General features: G+C 48.0%; 1 protein-coding gene across 2 annotated transcripts in view; it reads left to right on the forward strand.

The window, feature by feature from the left end:
* Stk40 (serine/threonine kinase 40) overlaps window positions 1-20,913 on the forward strand; it is a 41,778-nt gene that overhangs the window by 11,210 nt on the left and 9,655 nt on the right. For both annotated transcript variants that reach the window (XM_051188750.1, XM_051188749.1), the window contains exons 2-6: window positions 15,343-15,462; window positions 16,634-16,719; window positions 17,006-17,149; window positions 19,362-19,589; window positions 20,133-20,185. In XM_051188750.1, the coding sequence (XP_051044707.1) occupies window positions 15,351-15,462; window positions 16,634-16,719; window positions 17,006-17,149; window positions 19,362-19,589; window positions 20,133-20,185 (623 nt within the window). In that variant the 5' untranslated portion in view covers window positions 15,343-15,350. The remainder of the gene's footprint in view (window positions 1-15,342; window positions 15,463-16,633; window positions 16,720-17,005; window positions 17,150-19,361; window positions 19,590-20,132; window positions 20,186-20,913) is intronic.

The raw sequence follows: 20,913 nt of genomic DNA on the forward strand, positions 1-20,913 counted from the left end.
GTTATTAGCTACCTGATGTGGGTGCTGTGGACTGAACCCAGGTCCTCTACAAGAGCAGTAAAATACTCTTAACCAGTGGACCATTTCTCCAACCCATGACTTTCTTCATACATATGATTTAGCACACCGTAAGTATCTGTGGGACAAATGCCTAGAAGGGCCATTGCCTCAAAGAGCTGCTTCTGCTTCTTCTTTGACAAGATCCTTCTATAATAGCCCAAGTTGTCCTCAGACTTACCATAGCCCAAGCTGGCCTTGAACTCACCACCCTCCTTTCTCAGCCTCCTGAATGCCAAGCCTTCCTAAACCCCAACAAGTATGCTACTCCTGTTTGAGCAGATAATGCCAACAATCACCCTCCTGCCTGTGGCAGATAAGCAGGTGGGTGTTAATGTGGGTTCCTGGGACTTAGCTTTCTTCAAGCCTGATGACTTCAAGGACATCCTAGTTGTCAGGATGCACAAACAGAGGTTAACAGACTGAGGTGGTGTTCCCTCTAAATGTTTATGCAAACTGCTACCTACCCTCAAGAGGAATAGACACAGACTCTATCCTTTGAGAAGTTTGCTGCCCAAGGATCCAAAAGGAACAGAGTGAACTGTCAGAGATAGGGTGAGAACTGGAAAGAGCAGGATTGACTTACTAGTTATTTGTCTGGACACAGCTGGTATGATGAGGTGTGTTACAGGGGGTAGCAGTATGTTTAGGGAGAGGATTACTTGAGTTTTGGGTAGACTTGGTTCAGCATTCTGTGAGACTTTGGACACCATGGCTGGCACCTTCCAGGTCTGGCCAAAAAAGCCCTGCTAGTTTTACATTACATTCAGTGCTGGCAGCATCTGGGTTAGGGGTACATCTGGTGAGCAATGGGTGTTTTCTCTTGAAGAAATAGGAAGGAAGTCAGCAACAACAAAAGGCTTCACATCACCAGAGATCCCCTGTGGAGTATCCTGGACACTGTGTGGCCTCTCAGGGGCTGGGCTTGTCTCAGTTTTACCAAACAGCTTGGCTGGGATCAGAGGGATTAAGGAATCTGCCCTGTGCCAAACAGCCAATGAGAATAGAGCAGGGACTTTCCATCCATCCTTGTGTGAGTCTGGAACCCATGCTACTCTTTCTCCATCCTGGCCAGGCTCTGGCCCTGGAAGCCTTGGCCACAGAATCTTGGAGTCACAGAGCTTAGAGCTGGAAGGGACCTTGATAGCACTGAACTAGTCCCTCCTTTGCTTGAAAACTGGAACTGTCACTGCCTAGAGTCAAGTTCCTTTCTTTCTTCCCTGGGGACATGTTAGCCAGTGATCAGACCTGCCTTCAGAACCCAGCTCACACACACACTGCTTCAGCATCTGGGGTATTTATCTTCCACCTGCCACCATGTCACAAGATGCCCGCCTTACTGGATGCCATAACTGCACTTAACAGTTCCAATCAATTCAGCAAATTTTCAGATTCTTAAAAAATTATTATTATAGCTGGGTGATGGTGGCACATGCCTTTAATCCCAGCACTCGGGAGGCAGAGGCAGGTGATCATTGAGTTCCAGGTCAGCCTGGTCTATAGAGTGAATTCCAGAGTTACACAGAGAAACCCTGTCTCAAAAAAAAAAAAAAAAAAAAGAAAGAAAGAAAGAAAGAAAGAAAGGAAAAATTATAATAATCTACAGGTAGGTAAATAATCAAATAATATAGAAGAATATGAATGAGAAATATAAAAGTTTTTCTTCCCTCTTTGGATTCTTCTAAAAATTTCTGTGCATATTCAAGAGTATTTTTATTTATTTATTAGTTTTTCAAGGCAAGATTTTTCGGTTTCTCAGTAGCTATGGAGCCAGCCAGTCCTGGAACTCATTCTGTAGACCAGGCTGGCCTTGAACTCACAGAGATCTGCCTGCTTCTGCCTCCCGAGTGCTGGGATTAAAGGTATGTGCCACCACTGCCTTGTGCTGTGTGGTTTTTTTTTTTTTTTTTTTTTTTTTTTTTTAAGCAAAAAGAGGATTGTATGTACATATAGTATTGCAGTTTGTTTGTCTGACAGGGTTTCTCTTCATAACCTTGGCTGTCCTAGAACTCACTCTATAGATCAGGTTGGCCTCTGACTCCCAAATGCTGCCATTAAAGGTGTGCACCACCATGTCTGGTTTACAGTTTGTTTTTTGAGGGGGGTAATGTATCATAGTCATTTTCCTCTGTTGGTATGAACTTAGTCTCAAAGGCTGCATAGTATTTCACTCTCAAGCTGGAACATAGTTGGTTAACCATTTTTTTTTTTTTCTTGGTGAGTGGTTAGATCATTTCCTGTCTGGCTCTGTGGGTATTTTGATTTGTGTGTGTGTGTGTGTGTAGTTTGCCTTTTCTGTAATGCATAAGACCCAAATTGAATTGATCTTTGTGAACTTGTATACTCATATCTAGAGAATAAATCCCTAGAACTACTGGAATGACTCTGCCCCAGGCATTTTAGTTTTCTTTTGCTGATTCTGGTTTCATACATAGTATGTGGCTTTTTGAATAGCTGCTGAGTGGCCATGACCTGTGGTGAAGACCCCTCAAGCAGTATATACTCAAGCAAGACATGGCTTGGTGCTTGGTGTCTGGGTGGTGCTTCGTGGTCCTTGAGATAGGCTTGCTCTAGCCTTTTGGTGGCTCAGAGCATACGTGGTCCCATCCACCTGTCTCTGACTGTAATCCTGCAGGCAGCTACACAGACAAGAGCATTTCATGAAACTTCACAAGAGCAAACTATATTGTTCACTGTTGAAGTTAGGGTGGTTTTTTGTTGTTGCTGGTTTAGTTTTTGTTTTGTTTGATGGGGTCTCAAAGCCCAGGCTGGTCTGGAAATCACTCAAGTTGACCTAGTTCTTGTGAATCTCCTGCCTCAGTCTCTTAAGTCCTGGATTACAGGTGTACGTCACGATGCTGAGTCTGTGGTGTGGGGAGTCTAGGCAAGCGCTCTACCAACTGAGCTCCATCTTCAGCCCAAAGTTGTGAGATTTGACTTAACTTACAGAGGCAGGGTAAAAGAGGCAGTTTATTGGCTCTGATCCAGGTGCCTTTTTTTGCGTGATGACAGTGATTTTTTTTTTTTTTTCTTTTTTAAGTGTTGTATAAGGGAGAAGTTGCTGCATGCATGCTCAGCCTTGGCTTTCCTGTGTCATTCTGAAAATCCAGGCCAGACATTTGCCTGGGGCCTTATGTTGGTTCTCAGAGTAGATTTGGTGCTTCTTGGGGGCAGTGCCACCCCAATCCTCCAGGTGAGGAGGCTGTGAGCACAGAGATGTGTGTCCAGGTCAAACAGTGGACAGAAAGGTGACTCAGACTTAGCCATCCCTTCTGTGAGCTCTTGTTTTTTCTTTGCCTGATTTCCGCTATTCTGGGTGACAATACTTGAACTCCATATGGGACCCTGTGGCAGGCCTGTTCTTGGGTTGAGTCAGCCACACAAAGCCATAACTGATATTTTGAGCTGAAGGGCCCCTGAGTCACATGCTAGGATCTTCTTTTCTAGCCCATGAGCTAGAACAGGAGAGCTGTCAGCGACCTGCTCCAGTATTCCTTGCCCATGGCACAAGGCCCCTACAGAACTACGGCCTGTCACAAATAAATGTCTACAAGCCAATGTGCTTGGTTCCTTTTCTGGCTGGGAGATACCAGGCCAGCACTGTGCGAGAGAGAGAGCTATTAAGACGGTCCCTTCATCTGACACTCACACCGTGACAGATTTTTTTGTTGTCACATCAGCTGCTTCCTGAGGCAGGGAGGAGGGGTTGGTTGGTGACAGGACTGGCCACAATGCCTTGGATCCCATTCTAGTGGCTTCTGAAAGTGATTGCTGGTGAAACCTGCCCTCAGCAGCAGCCAGCCCCCTTCAGCATCCACAGGGATGGTGTTGTACTGTTTTTCCCCAGAGGAACCACGTAGGATGCCTGTTTGCCTCAGGTGCATAGCCCTATGGCTTTTCTAAAATTGCTCCAGGCCCACCCTGCCTGGCACCGTGGTCTCCTAGTGGTTCCACTGGGGAGTCCTGAAGGTTTGAAATGATTCCACAGTCTCCCAGTGTGGGGCTAGATGGTAAAGCCTGCCTCCTGGAGGAGAGAGACAGCTGGATCCCCTAGCTGCAGAGTTGGGCTTTTAGGCCCCTTCTGGTCCCCAGCCTGCAGACCGAGTGCTGCTGAGGAAAGAACGGCTGCCTGACGGCAGCGGATGTACTTTGGGGGGAGCTATGCAGGCCCTTTGTGAGCACCCCTCCCACTTCCCCCTGGCTGAGTCACTTCCTCTCTGGCTGCAGCAGGTATTCTACCACAGGCCCAGAGCAGAGTGGCTGCAGTGCGTGAGGCTGGCTCTGGGTCGCCCTCTCAGCAGTAGCCCCGGGCTGTACAGTGCAGCATGTAGAGAATGATAGGATGGTATATTTTCCTAACAAACTGGAGCCATGTGTGTCCTCTTGCATGTAAAAAGTGAGTAGAGTCATCACTGTTTGGGACTAGTGAGGTCGACAGCACATGCATGAGTCTTTGTCATCAGAGAATCCTGGCTGAAGTCAAAGGATTACCAATCCACCTCCCATCCCCCCAGCATCCATCCGGAGCACAAGGAGCACAAAGCAAATGGCTTCCAGTGGTTCTTTTGAGATCCTGGGAGAGAATTCACGCCTCCTTCAGCAATACTTGTCATTCAGATTCAAAGGGATAACCCTAAAACAGTCTTACTCTTCACTCCTGTCAGGGCAAGAGCAGAGAGCAGGCCTCCAGGAGTGCCTGGTTGGTTTCTCAGTCCTGAAAGGGAAGGCAGACATGGGTTCTGCAGGTGTAGTTTAGTGGTAGGGAACTTGCCTAGGATGCATAAGTCCTGGGTTCTATCCCCAGCATTGTAACAAACAAATAGATGAATGGATGAAAATGAGAAAACTGTAAGAATTATAAAGAACCCAATCCCAGCACTTGGAACGCAGAGGCAGCAAGAGAATCAGGAGCCAGCCTGGTCTACGGATTGAGTAAAGTCCACATTTTGGGAGGGGGGGTTGCAAAGAATGGACCTTAGTAATTAGAAGGTACCCTTCAAGTACAAGCTGAAAATTCATGTGCTTGGAGAGATTCTCTACCAGGTCCCTTATGTACCCAGCAGGGACACTTGTCGTTCTCCTGCTGGCCCCAGGATAACATCTGATCTTTTGGACAGCCTGTGAAAGAAAGGATAGGGGTTAACTCACTTAGGGTCACAAAGCAACTGAATCCTGTTTACATGACCTCTTAGTGGTTCTGCTCTCCCAACTGGCATTTGATTAACTGGTCAGTGGCTTGAAACCCTTGTTTGTGGGCCGTGAATTCCTCTTGCTTTCTTGAGTATAGAGACCAGATCTATAGGGAAGTTGGCAGTCTCAGGTGTAGTGGGGACATTTAAGGAAGCAACAAATTTAGCATTGGAAAACTTGTAGTTCTGCCTCAACCTGTTTGTTTGTTTGTTTGTTTGTTTGTTTTGTTTTCCAGACAGGGTTTCTCTGTGAAACAGTCGTAGGTGTCCTAGAACTCACTTGTTAGACCAGGCTGGCCTCTGCCTCCTGAGTGCTGGGATTAAAGGCATGCGCAAACACCTCCTGGCCCTGCCTTTACATTTCCAGCTAGCTCTCTGACTTCAGGCAGGTTCTCAGCATCTGTTTCTTTTTCTAGAAAGTGTGCATACAAATTTTACTTAGGATAGTTAATGTAAGAATATAGACTTCCCACTTGTATTCTAAGAGACCTTACATCAAGGTTTGATCTGTTTGCCACGGGTGGTGGTTTGATTCAATGGTTGGGATGTCTCTCCACTATCTAAACAAGCCAGTTTAGACCTTGTCCTGCCCATGTATTTCTGACATGAGTCTTTTTATTTTATTTTATTTTTTTATAGGAAGGGTCTTTTTGTTTTTCTTTGCTTTATTGGGGGTGGGAGGGATCGTTCTCACAATGTGACCCTGTCTGACTCTACTTCTTGAGTGTTGGGATAATAGGCATGTGCCACTACACCCAGTTTGCCAGGGGATGTTTTTCCTGGTAGACGATGCTGCCTAGTCTGCCCTGCTCTGTTCCCACACCAATCCTGGCCTGACAGAGGGCAGGGTTTTCCTGTGAATCACACTGCCTCCATGTCCAGCTGTCTCTATCTCCTGCTCTAGCATTGGCCTCTGTGCCTTATAGACGCATGGCCTGTTTTATCCTGGCCTTTTGGCAGGCACTGGACTGGGCTCAGGCAAGTAGACATGAGTTGGACTTGTTCTCTGGGAGCCCACAGCCTGGGATGAGAGAGTTACACAAATCAATAGTCACAGCCCAGTGAGAGAGCACAGGGGTGTGCACGCAGGTGCTCTGGGTGGTAGAGAAAATTGCCTGGTCCTGGCAAATGGCTGTGAGTTTGTTATAGGTGACAGACATTCAGTTGAGGACAGAGAGAAGAATAAGCAGGCCATAGAGAAGGGCAGGGCAAGACTTCATGGCACATACAGCGCCCATGACTCATGGGCTACATTTAGCGTCATATAAGAGCAGGGAGGTGGGGGAGGTAGCCTGGGTCTGGCAGCCTCATTAGGTAGCTTGGGTTTCTTCCTGAAAACTGGGAGCCTTGGAGAACCTCTACAGCAGATAGCTGGCCACATCACCTGGTGAACTCTGTCTGTCCAGCCCATTACCTAGCTAGCAGAGGCAGTCTTGTCTTTGAAGTGGTTCCTGCATCAGCCTGAAGGAGAGCAGTGGCCCACTACCCTGCCCTTGGTGCAGAGTACTGAGGATGCATTGTGGATAGGCGCCACCAGGTGGTAGACCTGAAGATTACAGGTCTTCATTTTCCTCATTTCTTGGCCATATAAGACTAAATCTGTTCCTGTCAGGCTGACTCTGCCAGGCAAGAGTGAGGTTTCAGGTTCTCCCACTGCGATTTGGGTAAAGACAGGCCCTTTTAAGCTTATGGACTGAGTCTTGGGAGCTATTCCAGCTGGTTGCACTTTGTCCTGTGTCACGGAGAATACATGGCTCTTGTCCACCCCTAAACACCTGTGCATCTGTTATATAACCCACACATGCTCAGGAAATGTAACTGGGGCTGGAGAGATGGCTCAGTGGTAAGAGAGCACTTATTGCTCTGCCAGTGGACCTGAGCTTGGTTCCCAATACCCACATCAGGGGGCTCACAACTGCCTGTAACTTGGGCTCTAGAGGTTCCAATGCCCTCTTCTGAGAACAATACACACACACACACACACACACACACTCTCACACTCACGATGGGGGTATCTTTATTCTTTGCTGGTTGCTTATGTCCTCTATGACTTTCTTCTCCAGAATTACCCCTTGCATTTATGTGCTGTGTGTCTTCAGTTTCTTTTATCTTGGCTGTTTTGTTTGAGACCAGATCTCACTGTGTAGACTTGGCTAGCCTGGAATTCAATTATGTAGATCAATCTGCCTCCCCAAGTGCTGGGTTTAAAAGTGTACACCAACAAAAAACTCACTTGGTAGCTCGTGTTGGCCTAGAACTCACTATTTGCCTCAGACTCAGAACAGTCCTTTTGCCCGCGCCATCCCAGTGATGAGATGTCAGACATGAACTAGCCAACCCATCTTAGTGTGCCCCCTTCCTTCTCTCCCGCTTCTCTGTCTTAGAACTTGCTTTGTAGACCAGGCTGGCCTTGAGCTCACTGAGCGCTCCCTGCCTCTGCCTCTCAAGCTACCAGCACCCCCAATATGTGAAAGAGAGGGAGAGGGAGGGAGGGGGGGAGAGAGAGAGAGAGAGAAAGAGAGAGAAACAGACAGATACACCTCAACTCAAGGTTGTCACAGTTAGATTAGTTTTGTACAAACTATGCCAAAGAAGAGCATAAGTAAGGGAGATATCTTTGGTAAATATACCATATAGGGAGGCCCATGGTGTTTCCATGATCTGGGACAGTAACTTCCACTATTTGGACTGGTTGCAACTTGCTCTTCATCTGCTGGAGTGGGTTGCACAGAACTTTTGACTGAGGGTTGTTTTGAGAAATGTGTGCACCTAGAACTAGCTCCACAGGAAGTCTGGCAGTAGGAAGGTTTACAGCTCAGCATACATGCCTCTCCCAGCCCTCCTCCAAATGCTCTTAGACTAGAGATACTCTCTCTTCAATTCCAGTTCTATCCTAACCCCCACACTCTACCCAAACTGGAAGGGGATGGTGAAACTGTCAAAGATGGCTTCATCATCCTGGTTGGCCCCTTCCTGTGTCCTAAGTAGAGTAGTGTCAGCTGGTGTGCCAGTCTTGGCCTGCAGGATAGAGTGTCTCTGCTCTCTGAAGGACCATTGAACAAAAGGATGTAATTCTGCCTCCAATCAGCAGAGCAGGTGTCCAGTTGACCCCCACACAGCTGTGCTGAGCCTTCTGCAGCAGACACACCTGCTTCTGCCCAGCTCTGCCCCAGACCCTCATCACCTCAGCTCTCTGGGCTTCCTCTTTTCTCCATTGGTGGAGCATGGCTCTCAGGCTAGCTAGGCTACCAACCATTCGGGCCTGTAGTCTGAGACAGCAGACAGATTCAACACCCCTCAAGCCAGGGCACCCCTGACTACTGTTCCCAGCACCCAGGTCTGTGACTGTCGCTTTTCCTTGGACAGGAGGAAGTCAATGCTACTGTGGTTGAGCTTTTGTTTGTTTTGTTCTGTCTCACTGTATAGCCCTGGCTGACCTAGAACTTACTGTGTAAACCAGGCTGGCCTCAAACTCACAGAGATCCACCTGCCTCTGTTGGGATTAAAGGCATGTGTCACTGTGCCCACACCCAACTGTAGTTAAGCTTCTAATAGCACAATTTATCAAATGGTTATACGATCCCACTGGGTCCTCTGCTAAACCTTTGTGTGAGTTATCCACTTAATTTGGAGGACTACTATGGGAGTAAAGAAGGCGCTATTCTCTAGATATAGACAGAAAAAGACCCTTGCCCAAGAGCTTATCACCAGTGATAGTGCTGGGTTTGAATCTCCATCTCACTTACTCTTTAGCTACCAACATATGGTGATCTCTGTGGCTCAGGGGAGTAGGCGGGTCATGAGTCAGCTGGGACTCATCAATTTTGACTAAGATACATTGTTCTAGCCACAGTGTTCTTGGTGTCCTGGGAGAGTCTGGAGTGGGTCTGGACACAAAGACTCCTAACCAATGCATGGCAAATGGGGTCCAGGCTGAGGGCAGGTGATATACCTAGAGGCGTAGAGTCCCTGCCTTCAGTAGAAAACGTTAGTGGTTGAAGACTAGAAGATAGCTGGTTCACAACTCAGGAGCACTTAAATATATGTATGTATTTATGTATGTATGTATGTATCTATATATATTTATTTATTTTGTATACAGTGTTCTGCCTCCATGTCAGAAGAGGGCACCAGATCATGGATGGTTGTGAGCCACCATGTGGTTGCTGGGAATTGAACTCAGGACCTTGGGGAGAGCAGGCAGTGCTCTTAACCACTGAGTCATCTCTCCAGCCTAGGAGTATTTATTTTTATTAACTTATGTTTTTGACTACAGGAACTTGAGGGTGGGCATTGGACCTGCTGGCAGGGACAGCTTGCATAGGAAATTGTTGGCTGACCTGACCCTGTAGAATAGACAGAGTTGTTTGGAATAGTCTAGTGGACACTGGCAGCTGCCGACAAACATGGCTCCTCGCTGCTGTTCATGGGTACACACAGAGACATGTGTTCACATAGTAAGTGATTCACTGTCCAGGACCAGTTTTGTTTCCTAGTCAGGATGGTCCTACTTTTTGCCTCATTGTGTTGGTTTGCAGGGCCACCCAATTCTTCAGAAACCCAGTGGCTGCTTCAAGAAGCCTGGAACCAAGCTAGGAGGTGTCTGATTCTGGTATTCTAGTGGCTGAAACAAGTAGATTGCTGGAACTCTTGAGTTCAAGGCCAGCCTGGGCAACATGGAAAGAGTCTCAGCTCAAACAGGAAAAGTTGAGGTTGAGAGTGGTACTTTTCTGTCCATATACAGGCCTGTGGCTAACCGTCAGGCCTGTGCAGCCCATATGCTGGTGTGTGGATGCTTCTGGGTGGGAGAGGCTGGATCCTTTACAGACAGGCTTTAGTTCCTTTTAGCTGTGTTGAATTGAGGCCAGGTGAGCTAGGGGGGGTGTTCTTAGTTCAGAACCATCTGTCTTTATAGCCCACCTCCCTTTGGAGATGTGGAGGCATGTTCACAAAATCTAACTATACCTGGCCTGCCTGGACCCACCCACCCCTTCTGTACCTGCCCCAAGTACCTACACCCCTGGGCTCTGGCCATCTTTAGCTGTAGTCTTCTTTACCGCTTAACAGCTCTGGCTGAAGGCTCACAATCTGGTTGCTTTAAGGTGACATCCCCTCCCAGGTACCCTATAACTCCCATTTTTACTTCACCAAGCTTTCTGTAGAGGTTCTAAGGGGTTTGGCACCGACTTGTGTGAATAGAACATAGGAAAATTGACAAATTGAAAGCCGAGACTGCTGAGTTCCTTCTGGGCTGCTGAGACCTCAACCTGGGAAATGTTAACCAAAATCAGAGGGGTTGGGGGAGCCTCCACCCCAGGCTGAGGGCAGCTGTCTGGGAGGGCGATGCCTAAGTTGTTTCGAGACCATAGTAGCCAAAACTGTTACTGCCTCACCACAGGTGCAAGAGCCCTCAAACAGGCATTTTTTGTGAACCATTTAGAGATACACTTGGAAGCATTCCTTATCAGGGTGGCTTGAGGGCAGGGCAGAGCCTCCCTGAGTGAGTACCTGCTGTCTGCAGGAGTAGGGACAAGGGGTCTGTGTCTGCAAGTCCTGTCTCTTCACTGTGATTCCTTTGCTTCAGTCAGCTCTGGGTACAAGAAAATGATGCTCAGGAAGGAGGGCAGCCTGGGTACCTCTTCCCCGCCTGCATCTTTTCCTCTCCCTGCCCATCTGCTCCCATCCTTCTGTCTGCCAGCATCTTGGAGCTTTTCCCATGCCATTTGCTTGAGTTGAATCCTGAGTGGGGTAGGAGGGGTCAGGCTGAGCCCACTCATTGTCTGGGGCCACAGCTGCTCCCGGCAAACTGGCGTCTAGACTGTGTGTAGGCGAAAAAGCAGCATCTTCACAGATGTGATATGCCTGCCTGGCGCTCTCTGGGGAACTGGGAAGGAAGAGTAGGCCCAGAACCCTAGAGGAGAACAGGATCAACCTAGTGGTACCAATTGCTACCAGGTTGCTAGCCCTGGCAAGAACTGTCACCAACTGTGTTACCAAAGTGCAGTGGTGTGTGTGTGTGTGTGTGTGTGTGTGTGTGTGTGTGTGTGTGTGTGTGTGTGTGTGTGTTTTCGTGTTCTTTTTCTAGTGGTGGTGACAATAAACATAGACATACAAATACATTATTTAAAAAACTTTGGGGGAAGTACATAGATGATATCACAGGACACCGTGAGTGTGAGAACAGGTGAGAGCTATTGGCAATGAGCTGTCAAGCTTGGTTTCTCTGAGGAAGTTATGTGTATATTGATGATGCCAAGAAGTTAGCCAAGCAAAGAGCAGGGACAGTGTTTCTAAAGCTATTTCATGCCACTCTGCTTTCAGCATGAACTTGTTTGGCAGAGTTCATAGCCATGGCTCCCACTCCTTCTGTTGGATGTTAGAAGTCCCTAGTGATTGGACTTGTGACCCTCTACATGAGGAAGCTTTCCAGGATACCAGCAAAGGCTAAGGGAACAGACAGCTATTTTACTGGATAACAGTTTAAACAGCTACACTTTCATTTACATGGAAATAAAAAATGGAGGATGGATGAGCTGAGTTCAGTCCCTGAGACTCACATGATGAAGAAAGCTTTTTCCCACAGTGCCTTGTCTGCTACGATGTGTACATACCTACACACACACTCCTATAAATAAAAAGTGTAATCTTTTTTAAAATGGAGAACAGAATAAAGGAAATTTAAAAAAGAGAGAATACATATAACCAGCAAGCATGTAGAGCAAGCTCAGCCTCAGACATAAAGGAAGTATGACCTGCTACAGCTACACAGAGAAACCTTGCTTCAAAAACAACACAAAACGAGAGAGAGAGAGAGAGAGAGAATGAAAAAGAAAAAGAAAAAGAATTATGACTTTAAAAGTAATAATATCAGGGCTAGAGAGATGGCTCAGTAGTTAAGAGCACTGACTGCTCTTCCAGAGGACCTGGCTTCAATTCCCAGCACCCACATGGTTGCTCACAACTGTCTGTAACTCCAGCTGTAGGGGACATGACATCCTCACATGGACATACATGAAGGCAAAACACTTATGCATATAAAATAAAAATAATTTTCAAAAAGTAATAATCCCTTATGGAACGGGTTGCTTGCCAGGATAAGGAAGCAGTCCTGGTGCGGGATCAGGACCTGTGGTCCCCTTCCCCATGTGACTGGCTAGTGACACTGTTGTCAGTTGCCATAGCCTTCCTGGGAACAGCTTGCCACTGTGTGTCAAACACTTTGTAAAAATGTTCACACTGCCAGGGCTAGACACCATGGGCTAGACACAGTGGGTTTCAACCTGTGGTTGAATTACCATTTTTCAAGGAGTCTCCTAAGACCATTGGAAAACACAGATTTTTGCATTACAATTCATAACAGTAGCAAAAATACAGTTAAAGGTAGCAACAAGAATACTTTTGTGGTTGGATGTCACCCAACATAATTATTAAAGGGTCACAGCATTAGGAAGCTCACTGAGTGAGCTAGAGTGAGACTGTTTGAAAAAATTAAGGAAAATTATAAAAATAAAGTTCTTTGCCCATTTGTCTCTGCGGTCTTGCTTCTTGGCATTTATCCCCAGAGAGAGAACAGAATGCCAAGAGGTCTATCCACCTTTCTGAGCCCTGACTCAGAAAGGAATAAGTATTTCTTTGTCCCTTTCTTTCTGGTGCTGGCCAGAACCTAGGTTTGCTTTTCTTAGTCTCTCACATTCCCCATCCTACCAGGTGGCTGCTTGCAATGTGGCTGGCCTCCATGCGCTGACATAGCATGGTGTTGTTCCTTCCCTGTTCTATTCCCTCCCCTGCATAGCTGCTGATATTTACAGTTTGTCTGCCTTGAGTTTAAACTCTAAAGAAAAAAGAAAGATCCAGAATACACAGGCACATGTGTGACCATAAAAGAAAAATGAAAGGAAGTGGGTGTTCATGAAGTAGGAGAGAAACCGACTCTCCCCGGATGCCACTGGAGAAGATTGTCAGGGTGCTTTTATCGTGCACAAACCTATTTTATTTTTTTCTGTGATGAAGGTGGAGCCCAAGGCCTTGGACACTCTAAGTAAGGGCTCTGTTTTGTTTTCTTTTGAGACAGTTTTTTCTGAGCTCTCTGTATAGACCAGGCTCACCTTGAACTCACAAATCTGCCTGCCTCTGCCTTCTAAATTCTGGGATTAAAGACATGCACCAACTGGGCAGGCAGGCGGAGCTCTCTGAGTACAAGGCCAGCCTGGTCTACAGAGCAAATTCCAGGACAGCCTCCAAAGCAACACAAGAGAAACCCTATCTACAAAAACAAAAACAAAAAAAAGACATGTACCAAACCTAGTCTCCCCCCCTCCTTTTTTTTTTTTTTTTTTTTTTTTTTTTACAGCTTTAATAGGATATATTTCACAAACTATAAAATTTTACCTGAGGTAGGGAGAAACTGCAAAATGGCATCAAGAGTACGGTCCTTATTTTTACAGTGATTTATACTATTTTGTATGATACTGAAAACCCGGGAGACACAAAGGCCTGTCTGGAGAGCAGGCATCTAGGTGGTTAGGTTAGCTTCCTTAGTTTTCAGTGTTGGTGCAGGGAATGCCAATTACTTCCATATGGAAAAAGAAATCACAAGAGAAGTTTGGTATTTTGTATCTCTCTCAGCCTTGTAAGGAATAGCCAAGGCTGCAGTCCTAATAAGCCTCTAGTCCCCTCACCTGACTTCCTTCCCTCCCCATCCCCTACATCCACACAACAGACTCTCAGGAACTTGTTGCTTATGGCCACTGTACATTTACTTTCATGGTCCCCTCTCCAAGACTGTTTATGATACTTTCTCAGCCCACCCCTATTAATTTTTCCTTGAGCTTTAGCCTGCATTGATCTCTGCCTTTTCCCTCCACCTGAGCTTAATGTTTCTGTTATCTATGTCATGAGGCTGATGTCTTCCAGAATTGACGCCCTATATTTGCCTTGTACCGAAGTCCTAGAAGGGATGGATAGGTTATCAGGAAAGCTGCAACACCATTACACCATTGATTAGCAGGGACAATGACCCTCCCTCATTTCTTACCCCCCCTCCCCGCTTTCTGGGTAGTATCTTGGAGCTAAAGAGATGGCTCAGTGGTTGAGAACACTTGCTACTCTTACGGAGGACAAATTAAAAATTAGTATTTATGGGGCTGGAGAGATGGCTCAGAGATTAAGAGCACTGGTTCTGAGTTCAATCCCAGCAACCACATGGTGGCTCACAACCATCTATAATAAGATCTGGTGCCCTCTTCTGGCTTGCAGGCATACACGTAGGCCGAACACTGTATACATAATAAATAATATTTTTTTAAGTCAGTATTCATTATACTGGGCGGTGGTGGCACACACCTTTAATCCCAGCACTCAGGAAGCAAAGGCAGGCAGATCTGAGTTCGAGGCCAGCCTGGTCTACAGGGTTTAACTACGGGGTAAGTTAATTCCAGGACAGCCAGGACGACACAGAAACCCTGTATTGAAAGTTAAAAACACCAGAAAGTTAGTATCCATTAAAAAAAAAAGTTTATCTTGTATTTAATACTTTCAAGTGGTCATGATGGATAGTTCATTAATTAAAAGTAAGAGAAATTAAAGATCATTCTTGACTACATAACAAACTAGAGGCTAGTACTCCTCAGACTTTGTGGGTGAGAAGTACTAAGCATCATGTATAACAGGGTCCCCCAGCCCATCACTGCTTGGAGATGACCTGGCGAGCGGGGGTTTACCACAGGTCTTTTGGCTATGAGCATTGGGGGGGGCACTTTGAGAACAGCTGCTCAGGGCTGGGCTTTGGTGCCTGGGCTGTCTGTATAGAGGTTTGTCTTCAGCATCCACACAGTCCTGCCCTCCTCTCATCCTCTGGCCCCTTTGCAGCAGGTGACCCCACCCTTACCCCCTCTATGATTTGTGGCTGCTGCCTTCAGTGACATCTGCCATGGGTGTAAATGTGGTTCTTTTGTCTTCAGGACCTGGATGCTCCTCCTGGTGGGGAGAAGGTGGTGGCAGCAGTGTATAACACATGCTCCAGCTAGGCTCCTGGCTGGGTTCATGTAAGGAAAGTACTTGGTTTACTCAATGGAAGGCTCTTTTCTGTCTTGTTTAGAACTGAGAATGAAGCGGAGAGCATCAGACAGAGGAGCTGGGGAAACGTCGGCCAAGGCCAAGGCTCTAGGGAGTGGCATTGCTGGAAATAATGCCAAGAGAGCAGGGCCTTTCATCCTGGGTAAGTGTCTGCCCTGGGGGAGTGGGTGTGGCCAGGCACAAGGGCTCTTATTCTGACCTGTGGGCAACAGAGAGGTACCCACCACAGCTGCACAGGACCCTAACTGACCAATGGAAAACCCAGGGCTGAGGTCACTTCATGGCAGCGGTTGTCAATTTTTGTCACCACATCAGCTTTGGATCAAGAGCCAGGCTCTCACCTCCTCCTCTGGGATAAGAACCCCAGCGTGTCAAAACATCTAAGGCACTATTTGACTTTCTTGAATGACATGGTTGATTTTAGTGTTTTTCAATAGAATTTCCCTAAACTTCTTATATTTATTTAGTTTTGGGGAGGGCTGCTTTGAGACAGGATCTCTTTCTTTGTAGACTAGACTGGCCTTGAACTAACAGAGCTCTGCCTGTCTCTGCCCCTGCCTCTACCTCCCAAGTGCTAGAATTAAAGGTGTGTGCTAACATGATTGGCCCTGAACTTCCTATAGAACACTATGGAAACCCTGTGAAACTGAACATTTTCCATAGGCTGAGGAGCATCAGGGCATTCTGCGTGGTGTCTGAGGCTCAGCCAGCTCAGCCTGTGTTGGTCAGGGCTGCAGGTGGTGTACGCTGTGGCCCCAGGGGCTGGTGGGTCTTGTGCTCTAGGACAGCCTTTAAGACTTATACACACTGCCTACTCCCAACTTCAGACACCCAGAAATAGCTCCTAATGGTACCTGCTGCCAGCAAATAACCTTATGCTGTTTGCAGGGGTGGAGAGGTAAATCGTGATGAAGAGAGCCACTCTATCCTCACAAAATTTAATATGTTTGGGGAAAAAGACTTCAAATGATTACTCAAAGGAGATAAAACAAGATGGGGGCACATGTGAGGAGGGTTTGTGAATAGTGATGACAGGAAAGGCCTTACTGTCTAGCTCAGGCTGGCCTCGAGCTGTCCATCTTTGTGCATGAACTTCCTGAGTGCTGGGGTCACAGTTGTGCAGCACACCAGACACTGGAACCCTTTCTGAGGAATGTGTCAGACAGGTGCACACACATCCTTCTCTTCTTTGTAAGTCGTACAACTCTCCACTAAAGACTTTTGGGGCAGCCCAGTAGGTATAAAGAGAACATCTATCGAGAAGGCTGTGGTGTTAATGTTCTGGAAAATACGCTCATGGCTTTATGCCGTAGGTCCCCGTCTGGGCAACTCACCGGTACCAAGCATTGTGCAGTGTTTGGCAAGGAAAGACGGCACGGATGACTTCTATCAATTGAAGGTAAGCAAGCATAGGCTGGGACCCGCAGAACCAGGGCTGTCCTAGCAGCTGCCCCTCCTCTTCGCTTTCACCCTGCATCACCTGTGAGCGCGAGTAGCCCCATTTCTTCCCGAGAAACAACTCAAGTTCACAGTCTCACTCAGCTCCTGATTAAAGGGCTGTGTGAATTACAGGCTGTCAAGAAAAGCAGCTGCCAGCCGTGCAGGCATCACGCTGCCTGCTTCCCCTGCCCTGCTGTTCTCCAGGTAAAGTCATTTGCTCTTTTTCTTTTTGTGCTTCCCTAAAGATCCTCACCCTTGAGGAGAGAGGGGAGCAAGGAATAGAGAGCCAAGAGGAAAGGCAGGGCAAGATGCTGCTGCACACCGAGTACTCGCTGCTCTCCCTGCTGCACACACAGGACGGTGTGGTCCACCACCATGGGCTCTTCCAGGTGAGTGGCCCCACACTGCTTGCTCTGCTGCATCTTCTCTGTGAGCAGCTTCCAACAGGTGACTTAAGTATTCCTTCCCTGCTGGCTGTCAGGACCTGACCAGGGGGATTTGGAATTGGGCTAGGGCCATGCTGGCTGCTACAGTATCCTATCCCATGGTGATTCAGCCTACCTGGATTGGTCACAAAGGACAACTTAGAGCGGCCAGGCTTGCTTGGAAGAGCTGCTTTTCTGAGGGAGAAGAGGGACTCCGTGCTCTTTCCAGCTATTGTCTAGATTGGCAGACTAGACTGAAAGGCAGAACAAGAGTTAGGGTTACCTGTGGTCAGCTCTCACCGTAGGACTATACCCCAGTCCTGCCTGCCTAGGCATTTCAGGTTGTTCTGCAGATGTCCTTGAGCATCTTCTTTGTGACCTCAGGCAAGTCATTTCAGGTCTCTGAGCCCTAGACCCATGTTCTATAGAATGGAGAGAATCTAGTGGCACCTGCCCTCAGGCTGGTAGGCAAGGCAGATGCACAGTAGTGAACAGGCGGGTTCCCAGTGCTGGCCCTTGTGACACCTGTTTATCATCACTACTGTTTCTCTGTCAGTTTGATCCCTGACCAATAAAGCAAGTGGAAAATGCTAATGAGGCCGAGCTGCAGCTTCCTAGCCTGGGGATAACAATAAGACACCCACCCACGTCCACACCTGTCAAGGTCTTATTCTTAGACTTACCATTAGAGGCAACTCCAAAATTGGAGCATTTTCCTTAAATGGAAATGAAGTTTATTTTAGTATCCTGATTCTGATATTTTTATGTGCAATTTTGGTATCTTTACATGCTTGTCCTTCATTTGTATTCTTTTGGATGACAGAACAGAGGTGACTAAGAGTACCTTGAGCAGTCATCTGTGTGTTGAACACAGGGCCTAGACCCTAAAGCAAGTAAAGCACTGGTCTAATCCTGCTTTTAAGGAGAAATCTGGCTGTTTTGTCCTCCAGGAATTCCCCCAGAGGGCTTTGGCTATCTGTTGGCAATGACCAGACCTTCTCTGGCCAGCAAGATCCCAGCATAAAGTTGTACCTGTTTTTGTCGCACTTGGAGTAAGGAGAGTGACTAGGGCTGCAGGCTCAGTGTTGGTAACTGACCCCTGACTGCTGCATGCCACAGTTGGCTTGACATCAAGGAGGGAGGGATTGCTAGCTCCCCTTTATGCATGAGGAGCTAGACTTAATGAGTTGTGGTTATGAGGCCAGCAACGTATCCCTTACCGTTTATGTGACTGCCCAGCAGTCCTGTAGCCATTCAGAGAGCCATTATCTTAGACAGATAGGGTCCTCTAAAGCAACAGAACATAGGGGATTTACGGACTGGCTCCCAGGCTGTGGGTCCAGGTAGCCTAACAGTGGCTGCCTAAGGACAGGAAGGGAGGGAATCTAGTAGTTCACTCCACAAGGCTGGATACTTCAGCAGTCCCAGTCTGGTGCTGAAGGCCTGAAGGAGAGCTGCTAGCAGGTCTTCAGTTTGTGTTGGAAGCCCAAAGTTAGGTCTAATACTGGTGAAGGGATACTGCAGTAGCAGGGTAGATGGACTTGCCAGTGAGAGTGAGGGTAAAACAGGCAAAAAGCAGTTCCCTCCCTCCTTTTTTTTTTTTTTGAGACAGGATCTCATTATGGAGTCTTTTGTTTTGTTTTGTTTGTTTTGGTTTTTTTGAGACAGTGTTTCTCTGTGTAGCTTTGGAAACTGTCTTAGAACTCATTCTGTAGACCAGGCTGGCCTTGAACTCACAGATATCAAGTACCAGGCCAGTCACAACCACATAGTGAGACTCTGTCTTCAACAAGTGAGAAACAAAAACATCCGCAGTCGTGGACATGGATGAAAGTGATAGCTAGTATCCGGGACTACAGCAGACTGACTGCTGCTGCAGTGGGCTGACAGGGCCAGCTGGCTAGCCCTTGACGGATGGTGAAGCCTTCACCTAAGGTGTTGAACTTGAGCATGCTGGGCTTATTGCTTGGCCTACAGGAAGCTGAGCCCTACCCAGTCGGCTGTCTAGATCTCAGTCTCCCAATCACTGGCTCCTGCTCTTGTTTCAGTGGTTTGAGTAGCCACATGTGTGCGTAGCTCACCAGGGTAGCAGACATTCAGCCACTTCCGCGACTAGACCTCCAGAGGTCTAGTCTTAACCCCCTGGCCCTGCCCGGCCTGTCTCCTTCCCTCCCAGGACCGCACCTGTGAAGCAGTTGAGGACACAGAGTCCGGTCGGATGGTGAAGAAGATGAAGAAACGTATCTGCCTCGTCCTTGACTGCCTCTGTGCACACGACTTCAGCGACAAGACTGCTGACCTCATCAACCTGCAGCACTATGTCATCAAGGAGAAGAGGCTCAGCGAGCGGGAGACCGTGGTCATTTTCTACGATGTGGTCCGAGTGGTGGAAGCCCTGCACCAGGTGAGACCCAGGGCCCCATGTGCCACAGAAAAGCATCTTTCTGGGCTTCAACTCAGCAGAAAGATGCTTGCTCCCAACCTTACCTGTGCTTTGCGGCCGGGAGTGTCCAAGGAAAGAGTGCCTGCTGCCCTGGGCAAGACAGCCCGGCAGAGCCCTGTGCAGTAATTTCCACTCACTCAAGAGGCTAAATTACAGCCTCCCGGCCCGGGGATAGCTGTAACAGACAGTTACAGAAGGGAGGCACTGGCTCCTTGCCCCCACCTCCAGGCTGCAGCTTGTCTCCATGGGGTGGTTGATGGGGTAGTTGATGGGGTGAGAGAGAAGAGGCTTTCCCATAATCTGCTGCTCTGGAGTGAGAAGTAGCTGAGGGGACTGGCAGGCCACTTCTAACCCACCTCAGGTGCATGCTTGATGAGGCCTAAGAGACAGGTCCTAGGGCGTTCCTGCCTTCCCAGATCCTGGTCGATGAGCCTCCATCTTCCAAAGTGGATCCCACCCCACTCCTCACTTTCTGATGCAAACCATCCCCTCCTTGATTTTCAGAAAAACATCGTGCACAGAGACCTGAAGCTTGGGAACATGGTGCTCAATAAAAGGTAAGTGTCCGTTCTTCCTCTGCACAGCCATCAAGCTGAGCTACATGCTGCAGCCCCCAGTCCTCTACAGTGTCTGTGGGATTCTGACTCAGAACAGTCTGGCACTCTGGGGGGATACCAGGGGCTGAGAGTCATGGAAAGGAAGAAGCACTGGCACTCCCATTGGAACGGAGCTGCCTGGGTCCTGGAGCGGATGCGGGACGTCCAACACATTGCTCTCTTGGGCACTTCAGCCATGATTAGGGGAGGAAGAACTACTCTGGGCTGCCACGGTCCTGGAAAGGCAGGCAGCATTGAGAAGAGGTACCGCCTCACCTGCTTCTCTGAGCCGCCCCCTCCCTTCCCCTCCTGGTAGGTTAGAGGGCAGAAATGGCAGCAGTACATAGCACAAGTGTCATGGTAGTGATTTGTTCCGTGATGTGGTCAGTCCAGGAGCCCCCCCCCCACTGTCCTTGTACAGTAGCCAAAGTCTCTGTGGTCACGGGAAAAGAAGCTGTAGGGAGGTAGGCCACCCAGGAGAGGCCGGGGCCGGTCTTCACAGCTGCAGCCTGGCACACCATGGGTGGTGCTGTGCAACAGCGGCTCCCTGGTGTGGGGATTGCAGACTTGTTTCTGGGGTGCAGCACCTATCCCAGGTAGCTTGCCATCTGATGATAGGGTGCTGGCCAAAAACCAAATGTCACATCACATACTGAGGACAATGTCGGGAGCTGGCTGATTAGGAAGGA

Source organism: Phodopus roborovskii, unplaced genomic scaffold, assembly GCF_943737965.1.
Source record: "Phodopus roborovskii unplaced genomic scaffold, PHOROB, whole genome shotgun sequence".
In the NCBI taxonomy this organism is placed as follows: domain Eukaryota; kingdom Metazoa; phylum Chordata; class Mammalia; order Rodentia; family Cricetidae; genus Phodopus; species Phodopus roborovskii.